Source organism: Triturus cristatus, chromosome 5_1 (assembly GCF_964204655.1).
Source record: "Triturus cristatus chromosome 5_1, aTriCri1.1, whole genome shotgun sequence".
NCBI lineage: Eukaryota > Metazoa > Chordata > Amphibia > Caudata > Salamandridae > Triturus > Triturus cristatus.
In genome coordinates, this window is record NC_140587.1 from 938,269,102 (window position 1) to 938,288,272 (window position 19,171).

The 19,171-nt window shown below is 42.0% G+C and overlaps 1 protein-coding gene across 9 annotated transcripts in view; it reads left to right on the plus strand.

Annotated features, from left to right (window-relative positions):
- The window catches only part of RIPOR2 (RHO family interacting cell polarization regulator 2), a 497,105-nt gene that overhangs the window by 376,784 nt on the left and 101,150 nt on the right, over positions 1 to 19,171 (plus strand). For 7 of the 9 annotated variants that reach the window (XM_085605982.1, XM_085605983.1, XM_085605988.1 and 4 more), the window contains 2 exons: positions 7,368 to 8,066; positions 18,921 to 19,108. In XM_085605982.1, coding sequence (XP_085462108.1) covers positions 7,368 to 8,066; positions 18,921 to 19,108 — 887 coding nt within the window. The remainder of the gene's footprint in view (positions 1 to 7,367; positions 8,067 to 18,920; positions 19,109 to 19,171) is intronic. The other 2 variants (XM_085605987.1, XM_085605990.1) reach the window with 1 other exon arrangement.

Below are 19,171 nucleotides of genomic sequence, written 5' to 3' on the forward strand. Positions count from 1 at the left end.
CAACAATATGTTGCAGCAATGGCCTTGTTCAGATCATGTCCCACAGGTGACCAGTACCACAGATGCCTCTATGACAAGCTGGGGAGCGCATGTTAACAATATGGCTATGCAAGAAATGTGTCCCCTCAATAACAGGGGCGCTGCATAAACTTCCTTGAGATGCTGGCTATATGCTTAGCTCCCAAAGCCTTTTTTCAGGTAATTCAAGTTAAGGTAGTTCTCAGCATCACAGACAGCATGACCTCCATGTATTACGTCCAGAAACAAGACGGCATACTCAATCCCTTGCTGTGAGCACTAGCTGAGTAGATCTGGCACTGGCCCATTCACCACTGCATACATCACCTGGCAGCGTACCTTCCGGGGGTGGATGACTTTGCGGACTTGCCCAGCTGGACATCAACAAAACCACAAGTGGGAATGCCACCCGTAAGTCTTCCCTGATAGATCTGTTTGCCATCCCTGAAAAATGCAAAATGCCCAAACTTCCCCTCCAGATACCCACAGTCTATTGGCAATTCTCTGTGGATGAACTGGTCAGGGACCTTTGCCTATGCTTTTCCTCTTATCCCACGTTTTCTGTATGTGGTACGAAAGATGCATCCATCATACTCATCCTGGTAGCCTCCACATGGACTATACATCCTTGGTACTTGATGCTTCTTAAGATGTCCATCAGCCTCCTTGAGAGGCTCCCAACAGGCCAGACATTTAACACACAATCAAGGCCAGATTAGATACCCAGACCCCAGGCATCTCAACCTGACAGTGAAAGTGGGTAGGAACACCTGGAAGTCTTAGAGTTTCGCTTGCCTTCATCTCCTGCAGGAGTGCATGACTATTCTGCACGAAGCCCGAAGGCCTCCACACGGGCCTGCTATGCTGCAAAGTGGAAACGGTTTGTCCACCATTGTATTCCGAAGCACGTGGACCCTCTAAAGCCCAGGATATCATGTGCTATGTCCTGCACCTTCAGAAGTCATGTCTCATATAGACTTCCATACGGCTACACCTAGCTGCTATTGTGGCCGACATGCTAAACAGGGAATATTCTTTCTTGATTAGTATTACAATATTCAAAGCATTTAAGGAAGGCCTCAAAAGCATCATACCTCTCAAAGTACAGCCAGCCATGTGCAGAAGCGTAATCTTGTTCTTACTGGGCTAATGGGGCCACCTTTTGATCCCTTGCACTTTTGCCCTGTACAGTTCCTTTTATGGAAAGTGTTTGTCATAGTAGCCATAACTTCTTTCAGACACATCAGTGAACTGAAGGCCCTTACCCTGCCTTCCAGTCTTCTTTCCGTAGCCAGACTCAGTAGCAGAGAGAGACTTTCACACCTTAGACATTAAGTTGACTCATGTAGTATACTGATCAAACCAAGCCCTTCTGCAAGTCTAGATAGCTCTTCATAGACTTGCAAACTTTCACAAAAACTATCCCATCTCTAAGGCTGGCATAGCTCAAGTGCATTCAAACCTACTATCACAAAGCTAAAAGAGCCCTTCCTGTTGACCCCAGGATGCAATCTACCATTAAGAAAGGGACAACCATTACTTTCTTTAGTAATATCCCTCTAACTGACTTAAACACAGCGGACACTTGGTCATCCTCTCACTTTTACCAAACACTGTTGTGTGGATATCATAGCATGCCAGCAGGCTATGGTTGGGTAGACAGTCTTAAGAACTTTATTTCAGACATCTGCATCACCGCACACTAGCCACTGTTATGGAGGACTCTGCTTCGCAGTCTATGCAAAGCATGTGTATCTACAGTTGCACGTGCTGTGAACTAATTCGGTGCCTATACAAATTATCCATTAAGGAAGAAATTACAGTGCACCTGGTCCCGCAAAAGACTTCTTTGAAGAAAAACAACCTGCAAACATTTGAGCACAACACTAGATAGCAGCAGCTTGCAGAGCATGTGACTCTACAGCACTACACACTGCAAACAGATGCTTACAGGGTAAGTAGCATTTTCTTTTACTCAATTATCAGTAAAGAAAGTAGGTGGTAATATTTATCTAGGCAAAAGTATAGTAAACTTTGCTTTAAGAAGTGTTTTTACTTTTTTAAAATTATTATTATTTTGAACCACTCCTTTTTCAGTTCTCTTGGGCATTTAATTGTTCACTGTGAACTGTAATTGTTCATGTCTGGATTTCTTTTGTTAAACATCATACAAAAGTAACCTTTTCAGGTGATTTGCCTATGGGGAAACATGCTGTAAATGTCCAAGTTTCACAGAGCACTCAATGATAATAGTCTGGCAAGCGGCACAGTTATTTCTTTTTTTTTTACCTTCACAAGTGAAGTTGGAAATGTTTGAGGAAGTATTTTGTGATTGTGTGGAGAAGTAAACTACACAACCATGTCTATTGCACAAATATATATATATATTCTGGTGAACAGGGCATGCATCCCAAGACAAATGGTGATCTTCTTCAAGAATAAATATGAGCAGATGAGAGAAAGGCAACTAGAGCAAAACAAAGATACCAAAACCCCTACAGATATATAGTGGACTATGCCGATTGTCAGACCCTGTCTGGGGAGTGTCTTGGGCGAAACAAAGGGTTACTGGTTCTGAAACAATCCTGATTGAAGTTATTTACCTCTGATATACTTGAATCCATCCTACTATGGCTCTGCTTTCAGTATATGACGCTCATTGGTAGCGATATGACAAGCGGTAACTGGCAATAGCAAGCGGTCACAGTGTGGATGTGCTCAAGCTCTGGACTCCACAATCGCACAGCAGCACAATAATAGGTTGTACAACCCAACTCAGTGCTTGTAGAGATGTTGGAACTGGAACAACATATGGGTCAGTGGGTCCCACTTATATTTAGTCATAGCAGTTGGGAGATGTAAATCCACTGTCTGCACTTTCAGAACTGGTTTGGGGTAGCTCTCCTTTCCAATGTTTTCTCCAGGCTACTATCCAGACGGTTCCTTTATGTGAAGTGATGCTCCTCATAGTAGGTTGTTCTCCAGCCTGGAGCACCCACAACAAAGGAACAAAGAGGAATGAACTTTCTGCACATAGCTGTCATCAGCCACAATGAGCAGCAATTAAGGGAAAGACAAAAGGTTGACCTCTCCTAAAGGGTTTCACCTTGAAATAGAGACCGCAGCCTCACCCCTCACCCCCGCCATCTACTAAAGGACAGAGCAATAGCAAGATTAATCAGATGCCCCGTTTTTCAAAAGGCCTAATCAGATTACTATCGATGCCTTGTCTCCTCTCTCTCAACTCCAGTGTGAAGGTCCTCACCCTCCTGCTTGAGGAATGCCAGCAGTACACTACTACTGTCTGGGAAAACAACATTACCTCCATCTTTTACACAAGTCCAGAATAGGAGCATCCAAAATGGATCCCACAGGCCTCCATTACTCTGGCTCACTAGTATACACAATTCACAAAATACAGTACGCTGCCACAATCACTCCATGTACTAAACTGATGACTGGGATGGTAATCCATTGTCGGTGCTATTAAGGCACATGTGTTGTGCACAAGACGGGTCCACAGCCTCCCTCTTGTCAATGGTAGGGCCTACGACTCTGTGTACCCACTTGATTATAGTGAGGTTAGGGCCAATTATTGTTTTTTTAAACAGAATACCAGATGCATGCAGTTGGCCAATCAGGGTAGGGAAACACAACTGTGCTCCAAGCAGGGACATTCTCATCTGAACACCAATACTATGACAAGGAGACAGCAATAGTAGTTAGGTGTTGAAAGGTGTCCTCAGAGCAAGTGGCTAAATGTTGGAGGGTGCTTCTCTTTTGTGCAGTTAAGACATATGATTTCAGGAAATGTTGGTGAATGAATACAAGTGTACCCTGAAGATGTAAACAATGGAGGGTACTCAGGGGGCATATTCTGTTTGGGTGGGTCATTATGTGGGAGGGTTTTGAGTAGGGTGTTTTTGGTCCAGAGTGGATGATCATATGGGAGAACAGGGTCTTCAGGAAGAACCTGACTGGTATCAGGATTGGTTGTATGTTTAGAGGTGCATTCCAAAAATGAGCGGTTACGAGAAGATCAGCCACATAACCGGTAAGAAGTTGTACAGCGTCAGTATGGAGAACTTCGTTGTTGGACCTTTTGGGTACATTCAGACAAGAAGAGTCATGTATATTGACTAATACACAAGAATCACTGGGTATAGACCTTTACTAGGGTTGCACAGGTGTCTTAATATGATGGCTGTCATAGATAAAGGCATGTTAGTAATTTAAAAGTTATTGTTGTATATACCAGTGCTTCAGGCTAGAGATTAGATCCCAGCTTGATGCTTTTTGAGTTATGTCTTTTTAGAAAGGTGCCACTATTTTAAGATGTTACTTAAGAGAGTTGCAATAACTGCAATTAGAGCATCATGGGTTAGGTGATCGTTTCAAAGTGGTTCGGTGAAAATTGGTTGTTTTTTGTGATCAGAGGTAGGGGCTACTGATCTAAGCCTTTTAGAGAGTTTTGAATTAAAGTTTTGTAATAGATTTTTGTCTTGGACTGTTTGCTCCATAATTAGTGTACATGTAGAGCAGATCTGGACTATCATGGCTCCTCGTTTGTTATGTGGGTCTATGATTAGAAAAGTTAGCGTGGGTTTGATCAGACACAGTCACCTACTTGATTTCTATGTTAGGGTGACGGTCAGTTTATCATCTCCATTCTGAACCACTTGGTAGCAGCAGAGTTCCGTGGAGGGAGTTCCGTGGGGCGGAAAGGCGGGGCGGGGGATGTACTAAACACCGGAACATGGATAATTGGAGGTAAGTAAACAATTAAATAAATAAAACGAATTTCGTAGCGCGCGCTGCACCGCATTTTGTGATGCAGGGCGCGCTACGAAATTTGTTTAATTTATTTAATTGTTTACTTACCTCCAATTATCCATGTTCCGGTGTTCATTACTCCCCACCATGCCCCTCCCCCGCCCCGCCTTTCCACCCCACGGAACTCCCTCCACGGACCACTGCTGCTTGGTAGTGACATACTTGAACCATGTAGGATTAAAGTACTATAGAAGAATTAATATTAGCGGGAACAATACAGACTTTTTTTGTGGCCACCCCAGGTGAGTGTAGGCACCTCCTAACTGGGGTCAAGAGTCAGTGTTTGGTTGTGTTCTCAGTGGAAGGGTCGGCTCATGTGATTCTGGAGATTTTTTCAAGGTATGTAGCAATCAGTTGTTCCCAAGGCACCCACAAAAAGGAGAAAAATAAGTATGCCATGTTGTCTAGATTATCACCTGCGACCGCCTGAGTTATCTGTTTAGATAACTCCCTTGAGACTACAAGGTGTAAAGCCTCTAAATGGTTTGGTAGCCAAGTTTATTGTTTTTCAAGGTGGTATGTGGATTAAGCGGTATCACTGAATTTGCCATCACAGGAACGTTCCTAACAAAGTACATTTTATACGGCCATATTTGAGGGAAAATAGGATCTTGTGACTTTGAACGATAAAGCCTGGTTTCATGTGTGAGTGAAGTATGCATGAAGCTAAAGCATTGTTTAGTTTGGGAACATATGCATTTTGTGTTAGGATAATACATTGTTTTTGTTTTGGAAGAGTCAGAGTTTATGCCCCACATTTATGAACTATGAGTGCTTCCGGGCTTTTCTGAATTAGGGATAGTTATTAGGACAATGTTGAATTCATGGCAGTTCCAGTTTGATTGAATGTTAAACATGATCTTTGTTAATTTGAGCGTTTTTAACAAGTCGAGAGTGAGGGATGGAATGCTGTCCTAGGTTTCAGGTTGTAGAAAGGGAAGGCAAAGAGTTGGTCTGCAAATTATACAGCTAGGTGAAGCAAGATTAGGAAGGTCTCTAGTCACCATGATGGGAATAATTGGATCAGGACAGTCAATGAAGAGAATGTTTGGGAATGTGTCTGGCTCATTGTGTGAGTAGGAAAGGTGATTATCTGGGTTAGGTTTAGTAGGGTTGTGCTGAATTAATTGAGAGGAGCCATAGAATCATACCAATGTTTGAAGTGGCCTTGGAAGTTGAACCTTTATGAATTAGGGGTTATTTTGGGAAAACTAAGCAGAAATTGTGGCTCAATGTATTGGGTCCCAAAATACTGTAATGTAAAAAGGAATTAGGGCGTACTGTGCATTTTTCACCATCTTACCAAACATTAATGAAGCATGTGGATTCCTTCTTGTATTAGAATTGTTCTTCGTGTTGTGATAGTCTGGAATTGTCTGTAATGGTTAATGAAAGCTTATTTTACCTTTTTTCTTGGATTTGATTATTTGGTAATAAAGACCGCAGCATTTCTACAATAGCGGCTATGATGGCTATTAGGCCATCAATAGATACGTTGTTTTGCAGAATTTGGTAAGAATTGTTTCAGTACATATAGCGAGTGGAAGTATTTTCAGTATTATATATCTTACTATTGAAAATGTTCAATATACCGAAATATATTTAATAATAATATTGGGCTACAAAGACATCTCGGGTTTCAAAACGTGTTGCTCAATCATCTGTGAATGTCAAGTCTGTCCAATGGGTTTACATTTCCAGATTTTCTTTGTGTGTATGCGCTCCAGTAAAGTAGTCTTGGTGTCTCCAATGCTTTTTATTAAATGTATTCTGGCTTTGCCTTTTTCTGTATAATTTTGTTAGTTTGCTAAGTAATCCTAAAACATCCCACATAGCAGAATATTTCCCTTTTTGATCAATTGTAGGTATATGTGGTATCAAACTTCATGAGACACGGAGTTTGCTTAATTTAACTCCAGTCAACCATTTTCTGTTATTCTACGCCTACAATTGGTGATAACATGCCACTTATGACCAGATATTTATAAGTGAGTTATTACTTCGCAGCAGAGCGATCAACATGCACTAAAAGGAACATAGAACTGCATCTGATATACATATGAACATGTTGACGTGATCCCTGATCATAATTACGCACTCCTTTCTTAATCACTTTGGGACAACCAAAGTGTTTCTTCTATTAGTCTCTGTACTTTATTCTATAATATATATTGATGGTGCATTTTAACAATCAATTATATTCACGTAAAGTTCGGTCCAGTAAATTGATGAGTTATCACGTTAGCAGCCAGGTGTATAAAGAATCTGTTGCACAAAACACTTGCTGTAGAAGACATGATTACAACCAAAGGATTCATCACAGAGCAACAGCTAATGTAGTGGTTGGCTTGTCGTTATTGTTCTTAGATTGTGTTGTGTGTACTGTTACTAAATCTTTGAACAGGTAGATCTGAGTTTACTGCCTAGTAGTAACTTAACATCTACTAAAGTGGTGTTGGTGCATTGTCAAGCAGATGTCCGAATTTCACATATTTTGTCTATGATTATCTTTGCAGTCTCATTTGCCTGATGATGTGTTTGAAAATGGGATGGCGGCTAGCGAGAAGAGGCCGTTGTCCTTCAGTTTTGGTGACCTGCCGAATGTTGATTGCACACCTCCTTCTAGATCTGCAGCTTCTTCCCTGGGCTACTCGAATCCTGAAATTACAATCACCCCTCCGGAGCTCGGCCTAAGTGACACACCAACTAGGGGTTCCCTAGTGGACAATATGAGTGCCAGCTCATCAACAGAATCAATGCACCTTTCTAAAGAACTTCCTTTACAATTAGAGAATGTTGACCAGGCAAATGAATCTTCAACGGCAACAGAAGTAGCTGATTGTTCCAGGGACTGCCAAAAGTCTTTAAACCCAGAGGACGAAAGCCTATTTTTAAATTCTAATGTAGCAGCATCGCTTCTGCAGGATTCCGATGATGCTTCTGAACTGAAACCAGTAGAACTGGACAATTTTGAAGGAAACATTACCAAGCAGCTGGTAAAAAGACTCACCTCTACAGAGGTGCCAGCGACAACAGAAAGGTCTCATTTTGAAGGATCTGTGAGCGGGGAATCGGAGGGATACAGATCCTATCTGGATGGTAGCCTGGAAGAGGCACTACAAGGACTTCTCCTTGCTCTAGAGCCATATAAAGAGCAGTACCACGAATTTCAGTCACTGGATCAGCAGCTGATGCATCTGGAAGATATTCTAAAAGTAAGCACATTCCTACACTAATCGCAGCTAGCACCATCAATATTGAGTATATTCCAGTATTGAGGATATATATTTAAGTGTGTGTGTGTGTGTGTGTATTTATATATATATATATATATATATATATATATATATATATATCTCTTTTGATAGATAGATAGATAGATAGATAGATAGATAGATAGATAGATATAGGTAATCAATGAAAAAGCAAAGGTTTGTTATATAGTTAGGGAAATTATTTTATTTTTCTATATAAACCAAACTTAAAATTCACGAACCCTACAGATTCTTCAGGTATAGTTATACCATACATTTATAATTCACTCGTCACCTTTAACTTCTAGTAAAAAATTGTATTCTTTAGCTACAAACAAGAGTTAAAGTACCGAAAAACCTGAAATGTCTAACCTTATACTTATATCTTTACTATATGCTTTATGCAATACCATCAAATTATTAGAACTCGCACACCTCCATACACAGTGTATTCAACCCAGTGGCCACACTACATTAAGTATAAATTGCACCTTCTACATGCACTGCTTTCACCGTTTTATATTATCTCACTTAACCCATGTGAAAAAATAGTATTTGCAAGAACAGTCATGATATCCCAAATCATATTTTTTTGTGAGAGCACAGTGCATGGTAGAGCGGTGAGTTATGTGGTGGCCTACAGGAAAGTGTAGTGAGGTACAGTATAGTGCCATACATCGGAATAGTGTAGAATGGAGTGACGTGACGTGGTGTAGAGTGGAGTGGCATAGAGTGGAATGGCATAATGCACTGGCATAGAGTGGAGTGTTGTAGAGTATTGTAGAGTAGAGAAGGGTAGAGTGGAGTAGATTGTAGTTGAGTACAGTGTAATAGCGTACAGTGTAGTAGGGTAGAGTGCAGTGCCGTAGAGTGGAGTAGCATACAGCAGAGTATAAACCAGAATACCGTTGTGTGAAGTACAGTGTAGTGGCATACAGTACAATAGCGTAGAGTGCAGTGGCATAGAGTGCAATAGCATATAGTGGATTGGTGTTGAGTGTAGTGGCGAGAGTGGAGTCGCACACAATTGAATAGCATAGAGCAGACTAGCATAGAGTGGAGTGGGGTGGAGGAGAGGCATAGAGTGAAGTGGCATACAGTGAAATGGCATAGAACGGAGTGCCGTACAATGAAATTGTGTACAGTGGAAGAGTGTAGAGTGAATTGGCGTACAGTGGAATGTAAGGGTTGAGTACAGTGAAGTGGCATACAGTGGAGTGGCATACAATGGAGTGTTCTAGAGTTGACTGGCGTAGAATAGAGTTCAGTACAGTATAGGGGCCTATAGTGGAATAACATAGAGTGGAGTGGCGTAGAGTGGAATAGCGTACACCGGAGTGGGGTAGAGTGGAGTGGCATAGAGTAGAGTGTAGTGCTGTAGACTGGAGCGGCGTAGAGTTTAGTGGCATGCAGAGTAGTTACGTACAGTGTAGTAACATAGTGTAGTTTTGTTGAGTGGAGTGGCGTACAGTGCAATAGCGTACTGTGGCATGGCGTACAGTGGGATAGCGTAGTGTGGAGTGGCATACAGTGGAGTAGCATATCATGGAGTATAGAGTAGAATAACCTTAAGTGTTACTGGCATATAGTGTAGTCTCATAGAGTGGAGTGGCATATAGTGGAATAGCATACACTAGAGTGACGTAGAATGGAGTGTCGTTCAGTGGAATAGGGTAGAGGCTAGTACATGTAAAGTGTAGAGTGTAATAGCGTACAGTGGAGTAGTGTAGAGTGTAGCAGTGTACAGTGAAGTGAGGTACAATGTAGTGGCATACTGTACAATAATGTAGAGTGGAGTGGCAGAAAGAGAAATATCCTATAGTGGAATGTCATATAGTGGAGTATCGTAGAATAGAATAGCTTAGTGTTTAGTGGCGAGAATGGTGTTGAGTAAAGTAGAATAGCATAGAGGGGACTAGCGTATAGTGCAGCCGCATGGAGTAGAGTGATGTAGAGTGCGGAGGGTTAGAGTACAGTGGATTGGTGTACACTGTTGTTTAGAGTGGCGTACAGAGGAGTGGAACTGCATAGAGTGAAGTGCCGTACAGTGGAGTTGCATGCAGTGAAATAGTGTAGAGTGGATTGGTGTACAGTAGTGTGACGTAGAGTGGTGTATTCTGGAGTTGACTAGCATAGAGTGGAGTGAGGTAAAGTGTAGTGGCATTCCATTGAATAAGGTAGAGTAGAGTTGCGTATACTGGAATGAGGTAGATTGGAGTAGCATAGATTGTAGAGTTGTGTTGTAGAGTGGAGCCGTGTAGTGTGTAGTGGCGTACAGTGCAATAGCGTATTGTGGAGTGACATAGAGTGAAGTGTTGTAGAGTGGAGTAGCGTACAGTGGAATAGCAAAGTGGGTTGTCATACAGTCGAGCTGCATATATTGTAATAGTGGACTGTATTGGCATATAGTGTAGTAACGTATAGATAAGTGGCATAAACTGGAGTGACATACAGTTGGGCAGCATACAGTTGAATTGTGTACAGTGGAGTGGTGTGCAGTGGCGTAAACTGGAGTCTGTTAAAGTGAAGTGGCATATAGTGGAATAACCTAATGTGGAGAGGTGTACAGTGGAGTGTTGTAGAGTGGGCTGGCATAGAGTTCAGTGAGAGGCAGTGTAGTGGCGTACATTGGAATATAGTAGAGTGAAGTGGTGTATACTGGTGTAGCAAACAGTGGAATAGGATACAATGAAGTGGGGTAGGTTACAGTGGTGTAGAGTGGGGAGCCATAGAGTGTAATAATGTAGAGTGGAGTGGCATACAGTGAAGTAGCATAGAGTAGAATGGTGTAGAGTGGATTGAGGCACAGTGCACTGGCGTAGAGTGGAGCGGCGTAGAGTAGAGGGGGGTAGAGTGTAGTGGCGTACAGTGTAATAGCATATTGTGGAGTGGCATAGAGTGGAGTGGCATAGAGTGAAGTGGCATACAGTGGAGTAGTGTAGAGTGGAGTGGCCTAGAGTTGCGAGGCATACAGTGGAGTAGGGTACAGTGGAGTCGTGTAGAATGGAATTACATTGAGTGTTACTGGGGTATAGTGTAGTGACGAGTGGAATGGAATAAAGTAGAATAGCGTACTCTAGAGTGGCGTAGAGTGGAGTGTTGTTCTGTGGAATAGGGTAGAGTGTATTATGGTAGTGCATTGGTGTAGATTGGAGTGAGGTACAGTGGAGCGGTGTAGAATGGAGTGATGTGCAGTGTAATAGTGTATAGTGGAGTCGCGGTCAATGCAGTGGCATAGACTGGAGTGGCATCGAGTGGAGTCTAAGTGTACAATAAATAGCGTGGCATACGGTGAAATAGCGCATAGTAGAGTAGTGTAGAGTAGGTTGGCATAAAGTGGAGTGTGGTACAGTCGAGTTGCTACCTAGTTGAATATACTGTTAACGGAGGGGCTCAAGTCATATTCATTTGAAGGTGTTGCATGAATTATAATTAAAGGTATAAGTATAAGTTTAGAATGTTACATTTTTGTTTGGTTTGTATATAAAGAATAAATAAAGTTATAGTAATTTAAAGGTGATGCATATATTATGATTTTAAAGTATAACTATAAGATTAGAATTTTTAATGTTTGTGTAATTTAAGTTAGGTTTGTATAGAAAGAATAAATAAAGTTTTCCTACTTATAACAAGGGTTTAACCTTTTTCATTGATATATCTGTGTGTGGATAGATATATAAATATTATTTTTTTCCCCGAAGGAAATGGTTTATTTCAATGCCTCTGTTTATACAATCCACACATTGCTTCTATATATAGTTTGTGCTTGGTCCTTAGCTATAAACCTAGTGTATTTTGGTATACCCACAACTCGCTAAGGCCCTAAAGACAATTTTAGGCCTAAATTCCTATCCATGTGAATACACATTTGTTCACAGGGATCGGAATTGCGAGTTTTGTGATGATTATTACACCATCACAGTGTTCCGCTGATATATTCCGGAAGGTCAAACTTGCTAAAATCTAGTTGTAGAAAAGGCCCGTAAAATAGGCAACACATACGTAACTCCATGTGAATGTCTCAATTACAGGTATTTAACACTCCTGGTGAACATCTCATTCTGGGATAATTGCATTTACCGTGTGTGGTAATTACCTCACCCTATTCCGCTTAGATTGGAATGAGGACCTAAATTAAGTTAGAGGAGGAAGCGGACAGCTCAGTGCCCCAGAGGTGGTAAGGAACTAAAAAGTCTTCAATATGCCATTTGGCATGTTCAAAAATTGAATAGAGAAAAAGGGTTTTCTGTTGTGCCTTGCATGAGCATGAGCAAACTAGTTCAGACGATTTCTAAAGCACCCGTTGTGTTTGCAGATTTATTACTCGCAGAGGTTTAAGCATGTTCAAAACGGTATCAAAAGCGAATTCCCCGTGTGCATGTGGGCATGTTGTAAACTGCACAGTAGTCCGGGTTCCTGTTAACGTTTGTATTGACAGTCATAGTAGGTCCTGGGACAGTGCTTTCCCACACATTCAGGTCTGGACTGGGAACACAAACCAGCCCTGGCAATTCAGTTGGACCGGTCCCATGGGGGAGGGGGTGCCAGTGAGAAGCACGGCTGCTGCTTTTGTTACAGGGGACCGATATTGCAGCACTGCTGCAAAACCGGCCCCCAGTAACAAAAACAGACCCGCCCTTCCGGCCCACGGGAAAACACCCAGTGCCTGCTACTGCCAGTCCGGCCCTGCGCACATTTCAGAAGGACAAATCAAGTTATATGAACAATATCTTATGGTCTGATTTAACTTTTTCATATTTGAGTGGATTGATGTAAGCAGGTGCAGGACGACATCAATTATAATTTGTAAAAAGGCAAATGAGTGTGGAGATCCTTCGTCATTTTCTGGGAATGTTTAGTGAAGTCATAGCTGCACATTTTTTTAATAGGAGATTTGCGAGGCATATTGAAACAGCTTTCAGGAATGTTGCGTCACTGAATTATTGAATCAGCAACGGTGTAAACAGTAACATTGAGGCAATATTTGCACTGTTTTCATCCAAGTAGCGTTTAATGTGGGAATAGACTGCATAAAGCTGCAAGACATGGGCGAGGGGCCTGCTGGGGCGAAGGACAGCATGATGTGCAAACACTGGGGCATGAGTGTGTACAGTTTACCAACGAGAATCTACAGGCAGGGTTTATGCAAGAACATGGGTGCTTGCCAGTCACAGCCCTCTTTCATCTTTCTATCGTTGTTTTAAACCCCCAAAAATATTTTTGGAGTGGTAGACTGCCAAGATGGGTCCTCAGCATGTACCCACCTCATGACACCAAACCCCGCTGTTCCATTAGCCGGCATGGACAGCAGCCTGTAGCCACTCTTGCATACACCTATAAAGTGCTGATTTCTAGTCTGTTTGCTGTTAGCGATAGAATTAAAGAGGAAGGTCGAGAATTGGCACGAGGAAATGTTAAAAAAGGTACACAATTTTCCTCTTGAGAATTTTCGCTCTGTCACTCAGGTGAGACTGAAAAGAGGTAAATATGCATCTGTGAAAGCTAAATCTAAAGAAAATATTAGGTAAATTATTTAAGGTCATGACTGAGCTTTTACCTGAAGCTTAAAACATGGTTAGAATTGATTATTTTCTGACAATATAATCACTGAAATATAACCAGGCTGGCTGATGCCACATGCATGCCCCACTATGAATATCTTAGGGAGGACTCAGTTTGGTGCTTCTGCCCAGCAGCCAAAGAGCAAGCTGAGATGACATTCTGATGCGGGGGGCATGCTCGAAGACATGAAAATATCCGCATATAGCCCACTGCCGAGGGCTATATTGGTTATCAAAGTCCCTGAATCTGAGTAATGGCCCTGAGCCGCAGACGAGGACCTATAATGACTAAAACAACTGATCGAGACAGAGGAATAGGGCTACAGAAAAATAAAAACATGGAAACAGAAAGACAAAATACTGACAATTACAGCAGTAGGTCGATACCAGTCATTCTAGTTACTGGGCCACGTCATTGTCTTCAATGAGTCTCTCAATATTCAAATGTTCTATTAAATAAGAGTGACAGAATAAGCCTTCAAACCTTCAGGATGAGTACCACATGCAGTGTGGCTTGGAAGCCCAGCAAAGGAAGGTGCTTTTTTGGCCTTCTTGACACCTTCTTCCTTCACAGATTAACACAATAATGCAGTTTCCTGACCACTCTAGGTGCACCGCACCGTTCCTTATCTATACTCTCTAAAATTTTATTTTTCTTCTTTATCAACTCCTTTTCAACTGGTCGGATCAACTCAGTATACTCTCTTCAAGAGTGCACCACCACTTGTATTCGGCAGCATCAACGAGCACCCTTTGGAGAAAACCCTAATGCCTCCAAAGTACTCAAACTGAGCACATGTAAAGTCCAGAACGTGTTTAGGGCATCAGAGGTTTGGTCCCCACAGGAGAAGTCAAAACAACCTGTGATTTTCTTTGTTTTGTATTTGTAAAACACATCTTACATTTTGGAGCTACCTCAAGGCCTCTTTGGGTGGGGTGACATGAAGCTTGCAGCCATAGGAATATTTCTTGTAGATAATGCAGGATGTGCCTTACTCTGAGATGATTTTTATGTGCCAAGTGACATCTGATGGAAAAGGTTTGAAGGAGCAAGAAAGTCAAGCGCCACCTTGTATTGGCTTTATAGTGTGTCTTTATTTAGGGATTTGGCCTGACAGAGGTGTGGAGGGTAGTCTTGAAGTCTAGTACAAAGGAGTTCTAAGTCGTACGCTGAGCAAAAACCATGGGCCTTTAGACCTCTTTAAAGCCAGGAAATCTTTTTCAAACCTCAGATGTGTACTGAGGTTGTTCGCCAATGAGGATCCTTCTTTATTAAGTGTTATAACAACATATCATTTGTGTTTATATGCCTGCGAGCCAATAGAGTTGTGGTTGGATGACCAGGGCCCTGCAGGACTGGGCAGGATGAGCACAAGTTTGCATGCAGTGGCTCTAATAATTCAGAGACTGCGGTGGGAAGTTACACCACTGTACTGGCACAAAAACCATATTTCCAAGGTTCAATTCAGCATTCAACCACTGATTGCATACAAAAGTCTAAACAGTCAGCATTACAAGTGAAAAGACCAAGGATAAAAACGTAAAGTAAGGAAAATCAAGATGAATAATAAATGCACTTCTATTTCAAGAAAAAGAGGGATAGGAAAGATGGGAGAATGGCGAGGGAAAACACTGAGGGTTTCTCAGGAAGTTTGCCTTTTGTAAGCCATAAAATCAGGGGTTTGAAGATCAGAGCTAGTGCGGAACCATGTGAATATGGGAGTGAAAGTGACTAGGAGAAACAGACTTAAGTGCAGGAACAAGGGTTTAAATTGCAGGGGGGGGTGGGTCTGCCTAATTGTTCAGGGATGGTGTACTTGGAACATTCAGTCAGACACATGCTCCCAGGGTCAACATATTATCTTGAGTGTTGGACTTGGTACTGTTAAATGCCTATTTAATCCCGTAAATTGTGTGAGCATCAATAACCCACAATCGGCAATGATGGAGCTCATAATGGTGTCTTATTCTCCAATACACATTCTGCTGACATCTTTTTATTTTTTTCTTGCCTTTGATTTGTATCACACTGTACAAGTTTTCTCTTCTAGCCAGACCAAATGTTGCCTTCAGTTGGTTCCTTTTTGAAATTTTGGGCACATATATAATGATATTCCTCTCTTTGTGAAGTTTGTTGAAGATGATCTCACTGGTGAATGATGCCATCTAAGTCATCGTTAACAAAATGATCCCTCTTATGCAAATTAGTTTTTCTTTTTGCTTATCTCTGTGCCTGTTTCCTTCACCTGCTTGTGGCAGATTTGGTGGAAGTACAGTAATCATTAGTTTGAGAGCACTTCCTGAACTTGCTTGACTAACATATACAACAAGATAATAGATGGAATGCTTGATTTAATCTCAGCTCCTGGTAGTCACTATGGACAGCATTCCAATCCATCTTGGTTTCGCCCACCATGCCACTCTAGCCAGAGGCCTGCCTTATGCAAATCAGTACCAACCCTACTCCTCCTGAGAATAGTCTGTCCTGAACTGCCATGCGAGGCCCCGTCCAGAAGGGACCACAAGCAACCCCTGATCAGTTTTGGCCTACTTCTGGCTTTTCAGCAAGGTGTAGCTTGAACCCTATGGCATATTGAGCATGGAACCTACACCTGGGGATACCGGTCACACTTATTGCATGATCAGCAAGTTTATGGATGAAAAGCTTGAATTAATTTCTGCCCCTGAAAATTGCTCTAGGCAGCATTCCATTTGGTTTTCGCCCACCATACCACTCTAGATAAAGGTCCTCGTGATGCAAATCAGTTTCGACCCTACCCCTAATCGGAACAGTCTGTCCTGAACTCAGAGGACAGACTAGACTGTCCTATAGAAGGGACCACTACCAACCCCTAACTGGTTTCGCCCTACTCGGGGCTTGTCAGCAGCCTATAGTTTGAGTCTTTTGGCACAGTGAGCACAGGACCAACATCTGGGCCTACCCATCACACTTTAGAGCAGTGGTTCCCAAACTGTGTGCCGTGGCTCCCTGGGGAGCCGTCAAACTTAGCCAGGGGAGCCGTGCACCAAACACTTTATTGCCTTTAATGTTGAAGTATCTGTTGGCTTCAGTTAAATCTAATTAGACTTAGATGCATGATGTCGATGATTTGTAAGTGACATGCCTAAAGCTGTAAACGCAGTGCTTAATTGATGGCATGTCGAGGGAGATTACCTCCATATTTCACTGGATCCCCACGTTCCAACGCTTCCAAAGTAAGCGGAAGATGCTTGATTTATTTTGTTAGACTCGTTAATAGTTTCATTTTTTTCCAAATGCATTTTACACCAATGCAAGTTATCAGGAAAGGACAGTTGTCCTGTCTATTAAACACACTAAGTATTATTAAATATTGACATTTGTACTTGAACCATAGGTACTTCCAGAACACATTTATTTCAGTATACACACATTTCCAGACAGGCCTGCTCTCTCCTTGAGTTTAGTAAAGTAAAACACCATATACGGCATAATGCCAACATTTGGAAGCAAGAAAGAGGGACGTTTAAAAAAAAAATAATAATAAATCTGAGGACTTTATTTTACTTGCATTGATTTGAAGGCAATTTTGGAAGTGTATACAAATATTCTTGAAGCGCAGAAACACTTTAGCAATGGGGCCTACATGCATAGGGATGCTATCTAGCACTTTAAGTGGGATAACAAAGTTTGAGAGGGTACTCAAAGAAATTCAGGGTCAAAGAAGTGTAACTAGGAATAATTTTATTAAAGGTGCCACCATAGTAGTAGTAAAAAAAAAACTGCGTATATGATTATAAAACCTTCATCAGCTACATCCCAATTATTTTCAGAGAGAAAAATGCAAGTACTCCCGAGGTCGGGCTAATATTCCCCTCACCCTCCATAAAAAGTAACAGTGGGGAGCCACGGGCAAAGGCCAATAAGTCAAGGGTAGACCGGGAGACAGAAAAAGATTGGGAACCACTGCTTTATTGTCAACCACAGCAACAACAAGATGATGGATGGAATGTTTGAATTAATATTAGCCACTGGCAATTGCTCTGGGCCGCATTGCAATCCAACAATTTTTCCCTGTACCGCACCCTCCTTCGAACCCTCCTTTCCAGTCTCTCTGCAGGACAGTGACCTGGAGGAGGGCAGATCCAAGGAAGATGCTGCATGGTGAACATTACTGCAGCAAACCACACAAGGGCCTGTTCTTGCTCATGCCATGCAGCAATATTGAGTGCACAAGGTTGCCTGCTTCGGCTTCCTCTGGACAGGGCTGCCATTCTGTCAGCCATGAGTGGTTCAGTAATGAAGTATGATATTGGAGATAGAGCCATTTTGTTATGTGTTTTATCTGAGCTGTGAGTGTTTGTATAACTAGCCTGTCTCACAGTTACTTCACTAAATCAAAACAATAAACAGTGCAACCCAAATAACCCGGAGCAAAAGACAGGCAAAGGGCAACATGAAGAATCAGCAGTTACACAAAGGCACATCAGTAATTTAATCAATGTAAACGTTATATGTTGTGAACAGGCAGGGAACTTGTTAGATATGCGACCAAAACTGACAGTAATTTACAGATCGACAGGAATGATGGACACTAGGTGTGTAGGATCACTAATCAAATCTGGGTCACAAGCTACAGAAACCAGTTTCACATAATATATTGGGAGAAATAACTGCAAAATGACGCAAAAGAGAATACAAGATTGCCTAGGAACTAGAGTTGAGTAGTGCTCCCCAAAGGTTTGAGGAATAAGCAGAAACAGACAATGCCCAGCTGGCATGTGGAGCTGGTGTAAACAGATAATACACAGCTGCTACAAGGAACAGGCAGGGTGAGAGTGGCACAAGAAACTGGCAAAGCCTTTCTAACCCAGCAGTGTATAAATAGCTAGCACACAGCTCATGCACTCTCCGCATTTTTACACTGGAAATCACATAAATAGGAAGGCAGTAACACCCGAGATAGACCACAGGGTTCTACAGTCACACGGTTTGGAAGGAAGCTCATTCAAAGATTGAGTTAGCCTAAGAACCCAACTCCAGAGCCAGACCATTTATGATCATGTAGCTCATTCCCGTCCTTGAGCAGCATCGTTCTCATAACACGCTTGTAGCTGAACAGCCAACATGAGTACCCAGGTATTTTATTACACAACCACTTATTTAAAAACTCTGCTCATGCTTGTCCATGCCTACTTGTATAATAATGCTCTCACCTCTAATTCAATATGTGAAAATGTTCATGATCTTCATTGGTTTGTTCTGCCTTTGCAGTGCAAGCCAGCTATAAACCAAAGCAGGTCTTCCAGTATAAGCCTCACTGTTGAGAGTGCTTTGGAAAGCTTTGATTTCCTGAACACCTCTGACTTTGACGAGGATGATGTAGACGATGAAGCTGAGGAGGTTTGTAATAGCGGAGGTGCCGACTCGGTCTTCTCGGACACGGAAACTGAGAAGAGCAGGTAGGTTAGAAGTTGAGACCACGTGTGCAATGCTATCCCTGTGTCGATGGCAACAGACCCTGG